This window comes from Pseudoliparis swirei, chromosome 10 (assembly GCF_029220125.1).
Source record: "Pseudoliparis swirei isolate HS2019 ecotype Mariana Trench chromosome 10, NWPU_hadal_v1, whole genome shotgun sequence".
In the NCBI taxonomy this organism is placed as follows: domain Eukaryota; kingdom Metazoa; phylum Chordata; class Actinopteri; order Perciformes; family Liparidae; genus Pseudoliparis; species Pseudoliparis swirei.
Genome location: NC_079397.1, coordinates 7,327,406 through 7,346,917, shown reverse-complemented (window position 1 = coordinate 7,346,917; position 19,512 = coordinate 7,327,406). Strand labels below are relative to the sequence as shown.

General features: G+C 43.7%; 1 protein-coding gene and 1 pseudogene across 1 annotated transcript; one reads left to right on the top strand and one right to left on the bottom strand.

The window, feature by feature from the left end:
• LOC130200256 (EF-hand calcium-binding domain-containing protein 4B-like) overlaps nucleotides 1-8,640 on the top strand; it is a 17,015-nt pseudogene extending 8,375 nt beyond the window's left edge.
• On the bottom strand, nucleotides 8,456-19,512 carry LOC130200254 (protein arginine N-methyltransferase 8-B). Its single transcript, XM_056424330.1, has 10 exons — nucleotides 18,940-19,512; nucleotides 18,229-18,453; nucleotides 16,706-16,861; nucleotides 15,511-15,574; nucleotides 14,793-14,935; nucleotides 14,377-14,464; nucleotides 12,106-12,221; nucleotides 10,568-10,718; nucleotides 9,544-9,665; nucleotides 8,456-9,234 (listed from the first exon to the last, which is right to left on the bottom strand). Exons 1-10 carry the CDS (start codon nucleotides 19,006-19,008, stop codon nucleotides 9,151-9,153), a joined length of 1,218 nt encoding a protein of 405 aa, XP_056280305.1. The 5' UTR covers nucleotides 19,009-19,512; the 3' UTR covers nucleotides 8,456-9,150.

Below are 19,512 nucleotides of genomic sequence, written 5' to 3'. Positions count from 1 at the left end.
ACCTCCTCACACAGAACCTCCTCATACAGAACCTCTTCACACAGAACCTCCTCACAGAACATGCTCACACATAACCTCCTCATACAGAACCTCTTCACACAGAACCTCCTCACAGAACATGCTCACACATAACCTCCTCACACAGAACCTCCTCATACAGAACCTCTTCACACAGAACCTCCTCACAGAACATGCTCACACATAACCTCCTCACACAGAACCTCTTCACACAGAACCTCCTCATACAGAACCTCCTCACACAGAACCTCACACAGAACCTCCTCACATATAACCTCACACAGAACCTCCTCACACAGAACCTCTTCACACAGAACCTCCTCACATAGAACATGCTTACACAGAAGCTCCTCACATAGAACCTCCTCATACAGAACCTCCTCACACAGAACCTCACACAGAACCTCCTCACATATAACCTCACACAGAACCTCCTCACACAGAACCTCCTCACAGAACATGCTCACACAGAACCTCCTCACACAGAACCTCCTCATACAGAACCTCCTCAAACAGAACCTCTTCAGGTTCTATGTGGTTCTATGCTACATTTGTTAAACTTTTGTTAAACTTCTTGCCATGACATATTGTTAAACTTGATCCATCACATTCCAGTCCTGATTTCAAACTACTCTTTAATATCTAGATGAGAGAAACAGTTGGCTGTTTTTCGCCAGTCCTGATATGCAAGTCAAATGTAACAACTTTTTGGATATGATAAAGCCCCCAAAAGGGCAACATTCCTAAGATAGAATAATAAGAACTCATTGAAATACAATAGGTTCTTCTCCGACACTTCAGGGTATCGAACCCCATCCCAGTAAACCAGGAGTACCGTTACCAGTGCCTTTTGTCTTTTTGGGGCTACATGGGAAGTCGAGCCCCAGTTTCAGCCGCCTGGCTCCTCGTCCTTCTACCAGCCAGAGCGACAACAGATAAACATTGTCATTACCTTCGCATTGAAAATGCCGGAAGGTTATGTTTTGATCGCCGTGTATTTATTTATTTATTTGTATGCGTGTTATTCGCAAAACTCAAAAAGTATTGAAGCGAATCGCATGAAATTTGGTGGGATGATTGTTTATTATCCGGGGACCAGTTGATTAGATTTTGGGATCGATCGGGTCAAAGGTCAAAGGTCATGAACAGGTCAAAATCTTTCGCAGAACTCAAAAAGTATTGAACCGAATCGCATGAAATTTGGTGGGATGATTGTTTATTATCCGGGGACCAGTTGATTAGATTTTGGGATCGATCGGGTCAAAGGTCAAAGGTCATGAATAGGTCAAAATCTTTCGCAGAACTCAAAAAGTATTTAACCGAATCGCATGAAATTTGGTGGGATGATTGTTTATTATCCGGGGACCAGTTGATTAGATTTTGGGATCGATCGGGTCAAAGGTCAAAGGTCATGAACAGGTCAAAATCTTTCGCAGAACTCAAAAAGTATTGAACCGAATCGCATGAAATTTGGTGGGATGATTGTTTATTATCCGGGGACCAGTTGACTAGATTTTGGGATCGATCGGGTCGAAGGTCAAGGTCATGGAAAGGTCAAAATGTTCTTGAATCGCATGAAATTTGGTGGGATGATTGGTTATTATCCGGGGACCATTTGATTAGATTTTGGGATCAATCGGGTCAAAGGTCAAGGTCAAGGTCATGGAAAGGTCAAACTCTTTTTTTACCATAGCACGATACATTTTGTCCAATTGGCATGCAACTAATGCCAAAATGTTCATAATTCAATGCCCAATCTTGTGATATGCGAAGGTATGCGCTCTACCGAGTGCCCATTCTAGTTTGTTTATTTATTTATTTATTTGTATGCGTGTTATTCGCAAAACTCAAAAAGTATTGAACCGAATCGCATGAAATTTGGTGGGATGATTGTTTATTATCCGGGGACCAGTTGATTAGATTTTGGGATCGATCGGGTCAAAAGTCAAAGGTCAAAGGTCATGAACAGGTCAAAATCTTTCGCAGAACTCAAAAAGTATTGAACCGAATCGCATGAAATTTGGTGGGATGATTGTTTATTATCCGGGACCAGTTGATTAGATTTTGGGATCGATCGGGTCAAAGGTCAAAGGTCATGAACAGGTCAAAATCTTTCGCAGAACTCAAAAAGTATTGAACCGAATCGCATGAAATTTGGTGGGATGATTGTTTATTATCCGGGGACCAGTTGATTAGATTTTGGGATCGATCGGGTCAAAGGTCAAAGGTCATGAACAGGTCAAAATCTTTCGCAGAACTGAAAAAGTATTGAACCGAATCGCATGAAATTTGGTGGGATGATTGTTTATTATCCGGGGACCAATTGACTAGATTTTGGGATCGATCGGGTCAAAGGTCAAGGTCAAAGGTCATGAACAGGTCAAAATGTTCTTGAATCGCATGAAATTTGGTGGGATGATTGGTTATTATCCGGGGACCATTTGATTAGATTTTGGGATCAATCGGGTCAAAGGTCAAGGTCAAGGTCATGGAAAGGTCAAACTCTTTTTTTACCATAGCACGATACATTTTTGTCCAATTGGCATGCAACTAATGCCAAAATGTTCATAATTCAATGCCCAATCTTGTGATATGCGAAGGTATGCGCTCTACCGAGTGCCCATTCTAGTTATATATGATATGGTTAAATTGGTTAAAATATGGTTAATATGGTTCATAGTATTTTAGTATTAGTATTTAGTATTGGTATTGTGTTTTGTTTTATTTTTTATTAATGCTCTAATCCTAACCTAATCTAACCCGCTGCTGTGATCCTGCGATTTCCCCACTGTGGCATTAATAAAGGATTATTTTATCTAAACTAATCTAATCTAAAGTCATTCATAAACCAATTTCCTTTTTTGGGCCTGAACAAGTCCTTCAAGAACTTGTGTGCTCTGCTTAGCCATGAATCTGTTCTTTATTGCCGAATAATTTCTGATGATCTCAGTGACATATTTGGAAAGCTGCTTGAACGAAATCCTCATCTTATATAAAGCCCCCAAAAGGGCAACATTCCTAAAATAGAATAATAAGAACTCATTGAAATACAATAAGTTCTTCTCCGACACTTCAGGGTATCGAACCCCATCCCAGTAAACCAGGAGTACCGTTACCAGTGCCTTTTTTCTTCCCCCCCCCCCCAAGGGAAACATGCCCCGGCCGACTTCAGTTCCCCGTGTACCGTCGCCGCCCCGGAGTCTTGTGCCCCGTTCCCTGCACTGTTTCTGCCGTGGCCTGGTGGGGCTATCTCCTCCTCTCCATCTCCTCCTCTCCTCTTCCTCCTCTCCTCCTCCTCTTATTATTAATGTTAGTTAGTTAGGCCTTTGTATTCCTCTCGGAACATAGGCCATTGATGAATTGTTTCCACCCTCGTCTGTCCTGAGCCATCCTCTCCAGCTGTTTCCACGTCAGCCCCTTCTTCTTGAATTCCTGCTCTGTGCTCCTTCTCCAGGTGTGTTTGGGTCGTCCTCGACCCCGTTTGCCTTGTGGTTTCCATGTCAGTGCCTGTTTTGTTATTGCTGTTGTGTTTCTTCGTAGTGTGTGTCCAATCCAGCTCCATTTTCTCCTTAACAGCTGTATGTTTTTCTTAATAAACCCTTGTTTTGTTTTAGGCTTTAACCGTGGTTGTGAGTTCTGCTTTTGGGTCCATGTTGTGTTACCAGAACACTCGGTGTTCGTGTCGGTCGGTCGGTCTCCCCCAGCCGACTTCAGCTCCCGTGTCCCGTCACCCCCAGAGTCCTGTGCCCGTCCCATGCCATTTAGTATGGCCTCCATTTCTAAAACCTCCATTCTCAGCCGTGAGCCGGCATCTAGCCGGTTCACGCGGCTTGTCTAAAGCTTTAGTCGTGGTTGTGAGTTCTGCTTCTGGGTCCATGTTGTGTTACCAGAACACTACGTGTGTGAGCCGGCATCTAGCCGGTTCACACACGGTGTTACCTGAACACTACATGTCCTCCAGCTCGCCTGACAAACTGAAGAAAGACATTTTTCCTCCTCTAGGTCACTGACCTCTTTGACGTTCTTCAGGCGAAACTCCTTCTGGAGAGCCTCATTTAGTTTGGCCTCCATTTCTAAAACCTCCATTCTCAGCCGTGTGAGCCGGCATCTAGCCGGTTCACGCGGCTTGTTTAAAGCTTTAGTCGTGGCTGTGAGTTCTGCCTCTGGGCCCACGTTGTGTTACCTGAACACTCCGTGTGTGAGCCGGCATCTAGCCGGTTCACACACGTAGTGTTACCTGAACACTACGCGTGTGAGCCGGCATCTAGCCGGTTCACACACGTAGTGTTACCTGAACACTACGCGTGTGAGCCGGCATCTAGCCGGTTCACGCGGCTTGTTTAAAGCTTTAGTCGTGGTTGTGAGTTCTGCTTCTGGGTCCACGTTGTGTTACCTGAACACTACGTGTGTGAGCCGGCATCTAGCCGGTTCACACACGTAGTGTTACCTGAACACTACGTGTGTGAGCCGGCATCTAGCCGGTTCACGCACGTTGTGTTACCTGAACACTACGTGTGTGAGCCGGCATCTAGCCGGTTCACGCGGCTTGTTTAAAGCTTTAGTCGTGGTTGTGCGTTCTGCTTCTGGGCCCACGTAGTGTTACCTGAACACTACGTGTGTGAGCCGGCATCTAGCCGGTTCACGTGACCCCCGTGCGCCTGTGAAATGTTTCCATTGAAATATTTTATGTTGGGAGAACCGGATCAACCGGAGTAAAAAACCCAACTTAAATATGGAATGTGCAAACTCCACACGTCACAGGAAGGCGAGCGTGTTTATTGTCCTCCAGTTCGCCTGAAGAACTGAACGATTCTTTTCCGCAAAGAGAGTTTTTTGGGCTTTTGGACCACTCTTATCTCCTCCAGGCTGCTTTTGATTTCGCTCATGGCCTGGAGAAGATGGCCCTTTTCTTCTTGCCACTGGAGCTGTCGACTGTTGGATTGAGTCAATGACTCGGTCAGCGCAGCCTGCAGCTGATTGCTCGTCTCTCTTTGGTGAGCCAAGTTCATTTCTGCGTCTTCCTGGCTCTTCTTCAGCAACAGAAGGGTCTGGGCCAGGTTGATTTCGAGCTCCCACTGGCTCTCCTTTTGCAGCTGAAGGGCCTCCTCCAACTGCTTTAATTTGTGGTCGGTCTCAGCTTCAGTGACCTTCTTCAATTCGAGTTGAAGCTCTAGGTCACTGATCTCTTCAACTTTCTTGAGGCGAGACTCCTTCTGGAGAGCCTCATTTAGTTTGGCATCCGTTTCTAAAAGCTCCACTTGACCTCTCAGAATCGCATTCTCTTTGGAGAGGAGCTGGCTGGTGCCCTCGTCTACCTCCTCTTCGACGTCCTTTATGGGTTCTGGGGCCTCAGTGGGGATGGTTCTTCCTTTGCACTGGTGAGGTATCCTTTGTGGTTTAGTGGGCTCAATTCTTGGCCGGGTAGCCTGTCTACCAGCTTGTTCGCCCCACGAGCTCCCTGAGCTACTTGTGGTGGGCGCTCTCCCTGCACCAGGCACTGTTTCCTCCAGGAGGTTTGGTTATTTTGTGTCCGGGGAGAATTGACCTCTGCAGACTGATGAACCCTGTTCTTGCTGCAGAGAGTGGAAATTCTGTTTTCCTTGATCTTTTCAACATTCTTGAGACAAGACTCCTTCTGGAGAGCCTCATTTTGTTTGGCCTCCTTTTCTAAAAGCTCCACTCTACCTCTTTGAAGTGCATTCTCTTTCATCAAGAGGAGCTGGCTGGTGCCCTCGTCTACCTCCTCTTCGACGTCCTTTATGGGTTCTGGGACCTGACTGGGGGTTTCTGAGTCTTTCAACACCCCACAGGGTTTGTTACCCTCAAGAGCTTTCTTTGCCGCATCTTCTGCTTGAGCCTTCCTATCCCTGATAACTGCCCTTTGTGCTTGATCGGGTCTAAAGGGACCCCCTCTGTGGGGATTATAGTTCTGGGGCCCAGAAATGACATTCATATGCCAAAGCGTCCTGTTATCGTCAGGGTTTGGGGCGTTGTAGGTGACGCTTATGTCCCCCTTAAACCTCCTCCGTCTTTTGTTGCAGTTGCTGTAATTCATTGTCTCCATTTGAAAATTATAACTTTCTGTGTTCTCTGTGTTTTCAACGGGCCTTTGTAGAGATGGTGTAGAGATGGTGTGAAGATTGTGTTCTCAGTGATGCAGAAAAAGAAGAATCCTGGAAAGTACTGACTGGAAACGGTAAGGTTTACAAAATACCTCATATACAGCTTCAGAGACTAAAGCCAATAAAGGGATCAAAGCCTGCTGTGATGTCATCACATTCTATTTGCTCACTCTCGCTCTACGCGCGCTCTCGCTCTATACGCGCGCTCTCTCTCTCGCGCTCTCTCTCGCGTGCTCTCTCTCTCGCTCGCGCGCTCTCTCGCTGCGATTGCATCACAACATGGACATGTTCTCCAAGCTCCGTTTGTCACAGCGTCACTCAATGCACTGTGATCACGTGACGTCCTTTCCCCCTCACAGTGGCGCAGTGGTTCTCCAACAGGTGGGTGGGGGTGCGAGTGACTTTTTCTTTGCTCCGTCCCGATGCGCGCGGACCGGCGTCGGAGCTCTGCGGCGACCACGATCGACGTATTGAGCACCCCTGCATTCAAACATTAAATAGCCGAGAGTTTTTTTCAGCGTAAGAAATACGATGTGTGGCGGGAGTGCGTGAGTTAAGACCGAAATGACACTTGAGAGCCCTGAGAATGTTTAATATTAATTATTACACCATTAGACCACCATTACATTTTTCCTCTCGCGCACCCCCTAGAGGCAGCTCGCGCACCACACTTTGGGAATCCCTGCCCTAAACACATTACAAGACAACACTTATTAGTGTAGAAATAGTATAGTATGATACGTTTAAATATATGCACTTAAAGTGTCATTATGAAGTATATTTAATACATAAATTAACTGAAGGAAATACTTTTGTTACACTTTTAAAGATATCTGATACAGTTGTAGTATTGTGTGTACTTGAATTGTGTATTACCAGCAGGTGTGTACAGTGTAGTCCATCTGTCATTGACACAGGTACAGCAGCATAACCAAGCAGTTCTTTCGCAAGGCCGACGGTGTGGTGGTGATGTACGACGTCACCGTGGAGGAGAGCTTCAGGGCCGTGCAGCCCTGGCTCAGCAATGTCCAGGTCTGACCTTTGACCCACAGGACGTCCTCTGCAACTCTTGCTTTCCTCGTGTGGAGAGCTGGAAGATTATTGCGGTTTATTTATCAAACACTGATTTTATTTTAATGTATGCCTCTTTTAGTTGTTTACACATTTATATCATGTGTGGTGTTCCCAAAATGTTGCACTATTCCTTTAGTTTGTCACTTGTGGTTGTTGAACATATTTATTACAGGTAGAAAAAGAAAATATCTCTTTTATTTATGTTGTTTTCCTACTGTGACGTGAAAAAATGTCTATTCTGATAAATCACTGGACTAATTGTTTTCAAGAAGCAGCAGGAGAAGGGATCCCCATCCTCCTTCTGGGCAACAAGATGGACATGGGAGGAGACAGGGAGGTTTCATTCAAAGAAGCTGAGCAACTAGCTTTTGTGAGTTTTTAATTTTTTAATTTAAAAGCTTGTGGATCGTTTCATTTCACGTGCTCACTCACAATTTTGATTCTGTTTTGAATCCTGTGAAGGAAAAAAAGGTCATGTTCTTTGAGGTCAGTGCCTACACTGCCAAGAATGTGACGGAGTCCCTCACACACCTGGCTAGGTAACATCAAAGATACGAATGACACACATGAGGGAAGAGTAGACGACCCTTTGTACGTGTGTGTGTGTGTGTGTGTGTGTCTCATTGGCGGCTCATGCAGTGTGTGTCTGTGTTTCTGTCTTCACTCAGAGTGCTAATGGATCTGGAGGACAGGGTGAGAGGCACAACGGTCATTCTGAGTGCTCAGCCCGTGAAGAGGAAAGCCTGCTGCAAGTGAAGCGTAAACTCTGTTTACTAAGCACTAAATCCCTTTTTGCTGTGTTATAAGACGACAATGAATCCATTCTTGGACTTTAGCATCGAATGTGTCTTTTAAGTCTTCATTTTGGCCCACAAATGCAGAACATGTGGAAGTCCACACGTTTCAACAACCATCTGTCAAGTTTGAACGGTGAGGCTCAGAGAGTCCAGAAGAAGGCTCCGCCCCCTTCCCTGTGAATAACGCTGTTGTCAAATCCCAGTAGTGCGGTCTACGAGAGTTAAAATAGAAAAATGCTCTTCTATTACTTCGATAACCTTCACCGTAGAGAGAAAATGAAAAATAAACTGTAATTTTTCCATAAATGAATGCTAGCTAGTCTTAATTTCTTTGGATTTTTCTTATATATGTTTATGTAGTGATACTATATATTTAAGCCTGAAATTAACTAATGTATTCTGAATTCATTAAAATAGCTGTTTCAATGAAAATCACGAGAAACATCTGATTCTTGGACATTTTATTCATCGTTGTTCATCTTCTTTTTTTCATATTCGTTGTCCAATCAAAACCAAGTGGTACAAGACATATTGCATCCGTGTTTGTTCTTGAGGCATTGTTCTGTTTTATTCTGGCACCAAAGTACATTTTGTTCTGATTCATCTTCCATTAAAGAAATACAATAACACATTTCACACCTTTCTGAAATCAACGAAGCAAAGAAGTTGCAAATAATAAATAACAAATAAAACACAATTAAATACTGCACCCTCTAAACAATTACACAGTGCATAATACATTTCAACAGTGACTAAAGGAAAAACAGATGACTATGCTGTGACCTTCATCACGCAGATCGATGCTTTTCAATTAGCTGCACTATCAATATAAAGACTCCTTTACACTCAGGTTTTAAAATAATCTCCAGAAGAAAAACAAAATCAAGTTCCTTTAGGATGTTACATTCAACGATGTGCCCGAGTCGATCAAGTTGGTACAGGTGATGGCACTATTGCTGATAGATACTTGCCTATTCTGATGACATCACTTGGGTGCTGGCATGACGGCATCCAATCAGATGCGTCTGGTCGCCCTCGCCGGCCAACTGGAATGCCCGTTGGAGAGTCTGCGCCGTCCCCCACACTCGAGAGGTGTGTCGAGGGGCTGAGGGTGAGTGGTCGGTTGTTGTTTTTTGCGCTTAACGCATTTTATAGTCGTGGGTAATGGCGGCCTCACATAGTTGTCCTTTAAAGTCGAGCTCCAGGGTGAACTCCAGGTCACGCTACAGATGATAAAACCATTTTTAAATGAATTGATTAAGAAATAGATGAGCAAAACCAAAAGAATCTTCACACAATTTTTAAAATGCAGTGGTGGAATTATATATTTACTTGTGTAGCTCTAATTCAGTATTTCTATTTCATACTACTTAACACTTCTACCCCACACATATTGTACCTTCTACTCGGCTATATCCATGCTGCAGGTACTAGTTACACAAATAAATCTAGATGAACATGCAGTACCACTAGCTCTCTGCCAGAAATTCAACTCTATTGAGAATTTTGTGTCTTTATTTCATGAGTCTTACCACATTCTTCTCATTGGGCCTGATGGCAATACTGCCAAAGATCTCCTCTCCCTTCTTGACAGTTAAGTAGTCCTCCAAGTAAAACACGGTCTGCTTCCAGTGTGTGCTGGCAGCATCTGGAGCTGAGATGGAGGACAGGAGGGAACAGGAAGGAGGTTAAAGAAGAGAGGAGTGAAGCGGAAAGAGAGGTTTTGGGTGAGCGTGTTCTCGGGACACTCGGATCCCTCGGGCATGTTCACATGGATACAAATTTGACAGCAAAGCCCCTGAAACTGTCTCACCGCGTGGGAGAAATAAAGAGCCTGAACTCCTTCAGTGACGCTCAGCCTCGGGCCGACAGACTGGGCCAAACATAGAACCTCCTCTCCACAACATTATGTAAGCACTGGATGCATGAATGTATTAACAGAAGCTTACATAACAGCTTCGCAACTCTCTAATAACGGGCGTCCTCGACGCCTCATGGTATCTACCCATGCAGATATTTTGTGGTTTTTTGCTCAGGTTTTGGGATTCCTGCCATTTTCTTGTTATTCTTATAAAATCCAAGTATAAATTTGCCAATCTAACATCTTCTAATAACGACGGGTTAAGAGTCTCTTTGGTCTTCACAGACCAGTTGGATAGAAGACTGCTTTGGAATTAATGGACTTGCATTTGGTTCAACCAGAAGGGTTTATAAGATCTGTTCTCATTTAAAAATTCCCATTAACTCCCTTAATTAAATTGAGTTAATTCATGGGAGTTATTGGGAATTTGTTAAATTTTAAAATGAGAACAGATCTTATATTATATGTGATTATATGTGATATTATATGTGTAATAATGTCAGTTTGAACAGTTCTATTATGATAATACGATAAGAATAATTCCGTTTAAATATTGAACAAAAATTATATTTTAAATGCTGTAAGAACCATAAAGAACATTTCTTCACCTCCATTGTAATACAGTGGAGGCAGCAATCTCCAAATGTCGCCCCAATACGACGTTATTTTGTGTTCTGTGACCAGGCCCGACTCACCGGTGGAGAAGCCGGTCTTTTTGTGACACTTGGTGAACTCGATGTTGAAATAGGTGACCAGGGCATGGACGTAATCGTTGCGCTGGATCTGCAGACAGAAGGCTGATGTGAAGGACAGGTCCTCTGGCTTCACGGTGTAGATGTCCACTTCCTGCATTCAAAGGAGGGGAAGAAAAATATATATTTTTACTTTATTTTGCAAGGAAATCTTTCAAGAGATCGCTGCGCTTGTCAATTCATGACACATCAAGTCATAGTAAAACAGAGTGTACAATCACAGACACACAAGTTGTTACATCACCCCCCCCCCCACACACACACATACACACACACACACACACTTTCCGTCTCTCACATACACACACACTCATGCAAGACATGTCAATCCTTTGCTCGATTATTCACTATTATTGTGCATGTGTGAGCGGTTGTGTATGAAAGCCCACAGGTTGAATCACGGCTGGCAGACGAAGCCTGTTCACAGTACACATGCTGTGTGGGTGTCCTCCCTCAAGTCTACGAGGGAGGGAGGCTGTGTGTGTGTGTCTGTGTGTGAGCGTGTGTGTGTGTGTCCCCTATATCGAGCACTACCTCTTAAATATGGGCGAAAATGTAAATATTCAAAAAAAAATTACCTAGCAGGCATCACTGATTCCAAAATCTGATTGGAGGCGATAATGCATGGACTGTAGAATTATGTATGGAAGAGGACGAGTTCAACCTGTTTTTCCCACCCGGCCCATAGGGCTCTGAATCGCTCGGCCATGTGGCGTCAACATGCCAGAGTGCGATTTAACACCTCTGTCCGGTCCAATGATGCCAGGCCAGTGTCATATACAGAACATTGTGGGAAGAGAGGAAAGGAAAGGAAAAGTCCCAGAAGCAACTTTTGTAATTTTAGGGTGTGATGAATGATTGTCAGTTTTAAATAAGATATGGGGGGGGGGGGGAGCCTTGAATACATACATGTGAAAGAGATACAGAGACTAGAAAACCCCCCTCCAACATTACACATAAATAACCTTTTTGATCACAAAAGGATGCAAGTCCATTTTTATTATCTCGTGTGACATTTCACAACCATCGGCAGAGGGAGAGATGCAGTGAGACCTCCATATTCGCTCAAACTACTGAGGCATGTCATTGCTTGAATCCGAGAATGTGACGGTAGAGGATGGGCATGAAGAAGTGATTTAAGAAGGGTAGAGTAGACAGGATAAACAAAAAAAAGCCTTCCCCTCCTTGAATGCTCTTATCCTTCCTCCGTTTGTGAGATGACAGACGAGCCACTTTCAAGCATGGAAACAGATGAATACTATTACAGCTCTCCAGAAACATCTGTTATGAAAGAGGGAATAGCCTCACATCCCCTGAGGATTGAACAATCTCTGATTTTTTTTTGTTGGGATGCATGCCTTTTCTTGTGGGGGTGTATGCCTCAAAGACGCAGGCTTTTAAAAATATAAAATATGGCGTGAAAAACAAACTTCACCCTGCTTCACCACGCACGCATTCTATAGACATAGACATGGACTGACCTTCAGGAGGCAGGCGTTAGTCACCACCTGCTTGGGATCTACCAAATCCACCAGAGGCTCTTTGATGGCCACGTTGCGAATGCAGCTCATGTCGAACCCGTACACGTTTTCCCACCCTGTCGCGGACAGATGAATACACGTGTTTTATGGATTTGGTCTTCTTCTTCTTTACATTCTGAATTTTAATTCACTTGAAAAGCTCTTTTTTCTCTGCTCCTGTCAAGCTGTCAGAACAAAGAAAAAGTGGGAGAGACAAAATAAAACAAAGCACTTCACCCGACCAGAGAAGACAGTCCAACACTCACGCTGTCTTTCCGTGTATCCGCTCCCGGTGCGGAAAAAAGACTCGGGTCTCTGAAAATAGACTGCGCACTCCTCCGCCTCCTCCACCATGTCTGGTTGGCTTTATATTATATATATATACACTACCGTTCAAAAGTTTGGGGTCACTTAGAAATGTCTTTATTTTTCAAAGAAAAGCACTGTTTTTTCAATAAAGATAACATTTATCAAAAATACACACTATGCATTGTTAATGTGGTAAATTACTATTGTAGGTGGAAACGTCTTGTTTCTAATGAAATATCTCCAGAGGTGTATAGAGGCCCATTTCCATCAACTATCACTCCAGTGTTCTAATGGTACATTGTGTTTGCTAATCGCCTTAGAAGACTAATATCTGATTAGAAAACCCTTGTGCAATTATGCTAGCACACCTGAAAACAGTTATGCTTGTGATATAAGCTATACAACTGGCCTACCTTTGAGCTTGAAGTTTGAAGAACAAAATTAATACTTCAAATATGAATGATTATTTCTAACCTTGTCAATGTCTTGACTATATTTTCTGTTCAACTTTCAATTCATTTGATAAATAAAAGTGAGTTTTCATGGAAGACACGAAATTGTCTGGATGACCCCAAACTTTTGAACGGTAGTGTATATATATATATATATATTATATATATATATGTTATTTTGTTATATTATAGTTTGGCTGAAGACGCACCGAGCAGGCTTCCCCTCCTCCTTTCCCTCTGTCCCTCCACGCCAAACACTGAGTCTGAGCGATGAGATGGAGGAACATGCCACCGACGCAGTTAGAAACTAAAAATAAGAACCCAAGGGTTTGGGTACACTTCATTATTTTGGGATTTCTGTAAAAGCGTGCACCTTTTTATGTGCATGTAGATTTAATAGAACAGAGAAGGCCACCTGTGCAGTGAAAGGAAATTAACCCAGAACTGTGAATGGCACTTTTTAATTATTATTGGTGCTTTAATCTGGATCCCAGTGTTAAGATCAGCTCTCCTGCTGTGGCAGATATTATAACACATTGTTAGAACACATGAGGAGTCACGGCACCTCGCTGGGGAAAATACTTTCTTTAATAATAATAAAACGGCATATTTTCTAATTTCTATGATGGAAATAATGCCTTGATTAAGAGTTATTATATACTTTGAATTAGTTTATCGATCAGTAACATTTGCATTGTCAGAATGTGAGACGATGTGGCCCAGACATGCAAAGGCCCCATCAACTCTTACATGAAGGAGCAAGACACATAGACTTTAAAGTGTTGTTGTTGTTGTTGTTGTGTGTCTCTTTGGAGTTGTTGCACACATCAGTGTGGTTTAGGATATCTTTGCAGTTGTTTAGTGTCTCTCGGTCATTGTCTTGCTCTCTTTTGATAACTTTTCTGTTTCTTTTAGTACATTAAAGGTGAGGAAGACCAGGGAGTCCCCCTGAGACTTTGGGCCCCTGGTCACGTGCCCATTAGGCCCGTTCAGTAGTCCATCCATGGCTTGTATGTATAATATATTTTTCGCTGTTGTACATCTCAGCATAACTTGCTTTGGCTCTTGGCTAACTGTAACTCTGCTCGCTAACGAGACGTTTGGACTTGTAGGAGTACGTAAGTGAATTAATATGTCAAACCCAGACCTGATGGGTAGTAGAAACTCATTATTATTAACAACTGCTGACCTGATGACTCATTATAATGTGACAACCGCATGACCTTTTATTAATGACTGACTCGTTTCTCGCAGTCTGCAGTAACATATCTGCCCAACAGATTTGAACCCACATGTTTTAGCTACAGCTCTTTTAATGAATGTCTCATTAGAAAGTGGAAACATAGAATATTACACGGAGCTTGAGTTTGGTTTGACTGCATCTGCACAGCTTGGGTCATTAATAATGCACTGCGCCGCTTAGAGGGAGACAAAAAAAGAGGAAAAATACAAATCTCCCATAATTACTCACAATGTATCTTGAAGTCTTTGTACTGCCGGTCTTCAATGGCCACCACGTAGAGAGATGCTCTGTCAGGGAACATCAGGCCTCCAGGTTTCTGAACGCAAGAAAAGCTTCTGGTATTAATACACACACACACACACACACACACAGGCCATCCACCCCCTCTATTGTTAGCACACCTGCCATGTAGTATATGATGACATGTGCAGAGTTTAATGGCTGCAGGCAACTACTGACACCAGATCAGTCATGTATGACCTCGGCATCAGGGGAAGCAGAACACACAGACATGCAGTAAATCCTCTACTTCAACACTGCCTGGTGTGTTTGTGTGTCTAAAGCCTTACTTGTCCAGCCAGCCTCTCACACACACACACACACACACACACCCCTCCCTAAAGCCTCCGGCAGCACTGTCCTACCAGCCACTTGTCCCTGGCGAAGATGACGGTGTTGAGCATGGACTCGTAGAAGAGGCAGTAGCCCATCCACTCCGAGATGATAATGTCCACCTTCTCCACGGGCAGCTCCACCTCCTCCACCTTGCCCTTGAAGATGGTGATGACTGCGAGGGGTACAGCGGGGCAACAAATTACTTCACGGCATTTTGATCACATTAATGCAGGATAATAACAATGTATTATTATATGACATTGATTTTCATGCTTTGGGATTTTTGTAATTTCGTATGGCTTAATTAATACGCTCAAGTCTCTGTACTCCATGCATAAATGTGTCTTCTGTTTTCAATTTGATATGATATGGAGATACCGGGAGGTCGATTTTGAAAAGAAAAGCACAGCTATCTCTCCATTGTGCCTTTTAATAAGAAATCCTGGGTTGTAAATACAAAAACCCGCCTGATGAAAGACGTGCAGGTTATAAAACCCACTATCTGTGAAGCTAAGGGCGATATTTCAAAATGGGAATCGGCAACACCGAGGGAGTTCTGATTGATGGCAGGATATTTGACATCAGAGGCGAGCTGCCGGTTCACCATCAGAACTGAGACTAACATTGTGGAGTGTGGTAATATGTATAACGATCTTTCACGCTGCTTCTGATCCAGACGACGTCGGGCTGCTCTGCGACGGACGGGTATGACAAATATGTCGGTGATGAGAATCCACTTCTACTCACCATTGTGGAGGTGATTTGACTTGATGATCTTCTCAGAATATTCGGATATGCTCGAACATTCAATCTGTCGGGCAAAACCAGAACACAGAACCAGAAACTGTTGCATGTGTGTGCCAATATCTACATTGGCATTAAAAAATTGAAAAAAGCAGCATAAATATATTCATATTTACCTTCGCATTGAAAATGCGGAAGGTTATGTTTTGATCGCCGTGTATTTATTTATTTATTTATCTATTTGTATGCGTGTTATTCGCATAACAAAAAATTTTTTAACCGAATCGCATGAAATTTGGTGGTATGATTGGTTATTATCCGGGGACCATTTGATTAGATTTTGGGATCGATCGGGTCAAAGGTCAAGGTCATGAAAAGGTCAACCTATTCTTGAATCGCATGAAATTTGGTGGGATGATTGGTTATTATCCGGGGACCATTTGATTAAATTTTGGGATCGATCGGGTCAAAGGTCAAGGTCATGATAGGTCAAAATCTTCTTTTTACCATAGCACGGTCACTTTTTATCCAATTGGCATGCAACTAATGCCAAAATGCTCATAATTCAATGCCCAATCTTGTGATATGCGAAGGTATGCACTCTACCGAGTGCCCATTCTAGTTTTCCATGTCTTTAGACATGACCTGCAATGGCGATAGCTCTCATGTTCCCTCCCTATATGCAGACGATTACCTTTGAGGTATTACTGGAAGGGCACATTTAACCCAACCCTTCCAATCCATCCACACACTAATGTCCCTCATCACTCACCCCAGAGCCTGAGCTGCATGACCACTAATACACAACGTGGCCCTCCCATCCATAAGTGTAATGCAGTTTGAAATATACATGAGTGTGGGAGACACTGCCGTTGATGAGTAACCTGTGACGAGGGGAGCCAGATGTCTCTCAGTCCCCGTGTGTCAGACTGTCTTAAGACATGTCTCACCAGAACGCAAGGAAACGTCCCCGAAGAGGAATCTGTTTCTTATGGAGAAGGAAAGGCCACGGATGAGACCCAACGTGACAGCAGAGCCACATATGATATCCATTTGGACACTGAAAAGGTATTCTCTCTCTCTCTCTCTCTCTCTCTCGCTCTCATTAATATTTTAACAGCAGAAACTTTTAGCGGATTCCAATGAGTATTGGAAGCGGTATCTGTCCGCGGCTAAAAGGTGCGTCTATCCGTCTCACCCCATACACGTGTTTGGCGCCGGCATTGGCGGCGAACATGCAGAGGATCCCCGTGCCGCTGCCGACGTCCAGGACGATTTTGTTTTTGAACGCGTGCTTGTTGTGGTACATGGCGTTCCGGTAGGTCAGCGTGCGCACCTCGTCCTTCAGCATCTCCTGTTGGGATGAGGAGATCAAACGGAAAAGCTCATGTGACGCATAAGGATTTGCGTTCTGTAGCTTCTTCACTGAACTGGTAAGAAGAGTGGTTTCCATACAATACCCAAAGGAATACATAATACATATACTATTACATAATGAACATACAAATGTGCACACATGTTCTAAGGCAGTATGTAGGCCAGAAGCCTCGGTGACGTTGGCAGAGCGTCTCAGAATAGAGTAAAACAGGACGTCTTCGGGGACGGCCTGATGCCCATCTCCCTGAACCCGTTCACACATCCCACTTTCTCTTTGTCGCGTCGCACTCCTCGAAGCAGAGCACACTCTTTGTCTGCTAGCAGACAACAACCTGTTCCACATGCTAAATATGGACACTATTAAAAACAACCTCCTTCACAGATCAAGGTCCTCAGCTCGGTTATAGCCATACAATTATAGTCAGATGGAATACTGAACATGGACCATTATCACATTGTTGGTTTCTTTAGTGCAATAGCAGGTAATGGAAAAGCCTCTTTTGTCAGCCGTGAGACGCTTTACACTCTTTTTTTTCTTTTTTCCACAATATCGTGGGCGGACAGTTCTCATGTTATGTTTCATTTGGGGCGTCATTTAGACACAATGCTATAAGTAGTATGTATTGAGTTCATTCGTTTTACTGGAAATGTGAGAACCTATAGACATTTATCTTCTGAGAGTTGTTCATTTACAATCGATTTTCTCATTGAATGAACTGAGGTTTCATAATGAAGTGTCTACACTACCGTTCAAAAGTTTGGGGTCACTTAGAAATGTCTTTATTTTTCAAAGAAAAGCACTGTTTTTTCAATAAAGATAACATTAATCAAAAATACACACTATACATTGTTAATGTGGTAAATGACTATTCTAGGTGGAAACGTCTGGTTTCTTATGAAATATCTCCAGAGGTGTATAGAGGCCCATTTCCATCAACTATCACTCCAGTGTTCTAATGGTACATTGTGTTTGCTAATCGCCTTAGAAGACTAATGTCTGATTAGAAAACCCTTGTGCAATTATGTTAGCACAGCTGAAAACAGTTATGCTGGTGATATAAGCTACACAACTGGCCTTCCTTTGAGCTTGAAGTTTGAAGAACAAAATTTATACTTCAAATATTAATCATTATTTCTAACCTTGTCAATGTCTTGACTATATTTTCTATTCAATTTTCAATTCATTTGATAAATAAAAGTGAGTTTTCATGGAAGACACAAATGTGTCTGGATGACCCCACACTTTTGAACGGTAGTGTATATGCAATAGTTTCTTAGTGAGGGAAACAATACAATTCATGACAGGAAGACGTCTGGTGTCCAAGCTGAAACTGGCCTGCCTACCTCATGGATGCCAAAGTGGGCATATGAGTCGAAGTAGTAGTCCCGTGATGTCATTTCCTCTGGACTGATGAATTTGGAAATCTTGCCTCGACCGGGACAGGTGGCCGGGGCTGCTACATGAGGCGTCTGCGGGCCGCAGGGCACATGGTGGGTAGTAGGCACTGGTTTTGGCAGTGGGGAGGGCTGGGCAGACTGGGAGAGGGGGGACGTAACAGGCTGCTGCCGCTGTTAGAGGGGAGGAAAGAAGGGCAGACGGAAAAAGGGGAGAATTTGCATCATATCTTACAGACAATAATGAGTTTATAAAAAGCCTATAGTGTACATATAATAAGCCGTCAGGAATTCACATGCAATCTTCGACCTAACACAGACACGAAGACTCGGGTAACAGATGCGGGTTTAATTTCAGCACCAAGGACAGCGGCCACGGGCACGTCCAATAACGTCCACGCGTACGACCCGCCCGCGCGCACTATCACCCACAGTCACAGAGCATCTGCAAGACGCTGAGGGGAAATGCACGTCGCTGCGCGTGCGCGCCATCACATCGTGCAAACAACGATTCAAAAGCGGTTACGATGATGGCCAAAAAGGACACGGATGTTGTATTCAAGTCAAATGCGTTGCCACCACACATAGGCGCAACGACGTTGTTGCCCCCCCTCCGGGGAGCCGGTAATGCCGGGTGCAGGACAGCACAAGGTGCCTTACCTCCGAGCTGTCCGCCTCCGCCATCTTCCGCCGTAGCAGCAAACAACGCGACGAATGCCTCAGTCCCATGAGAGCCGACGAGATTTACGCAACAACTCGTGAAAGTGTAGAATTCTTTTTTATTTTGTTCCTGTATAGAAATGTGTAGAAAAAAAACTACAAAATAATACTAAGCCACCGGATACATGGCTGCAATAGACGTAAAGATGAAAGTCCTATTAGAAGACGTGTGTAGGCTTGGTGTTTTATAAATGAAGTATTTTCCCCGGTAAAAAACTAAAAAGTTGTTAAATGGATTTGCGTCGAGTGAGACCTGCAGGAGTAACACATGAAGTGAAGAAGACACAGCTGTTACAGAGCGGGGACAGAGGCAGACAGTCCAGTTTGCTTGAAGGTCTCCGCTGCGACTAAAAGGTTGCCGGTTCGATTCCAGCAGGAGTCCTCGTGTCCAGGGAGTCCAGTTCAGAAGAAGTCCTCGTGCCAGACACTGCGGGCATACTCTCTCGTTAAAAAAAAATCTCAGTGTAAAACTAATCCAGAAAATGTCAAGTTACCAAAAAACGAGTGTAAACC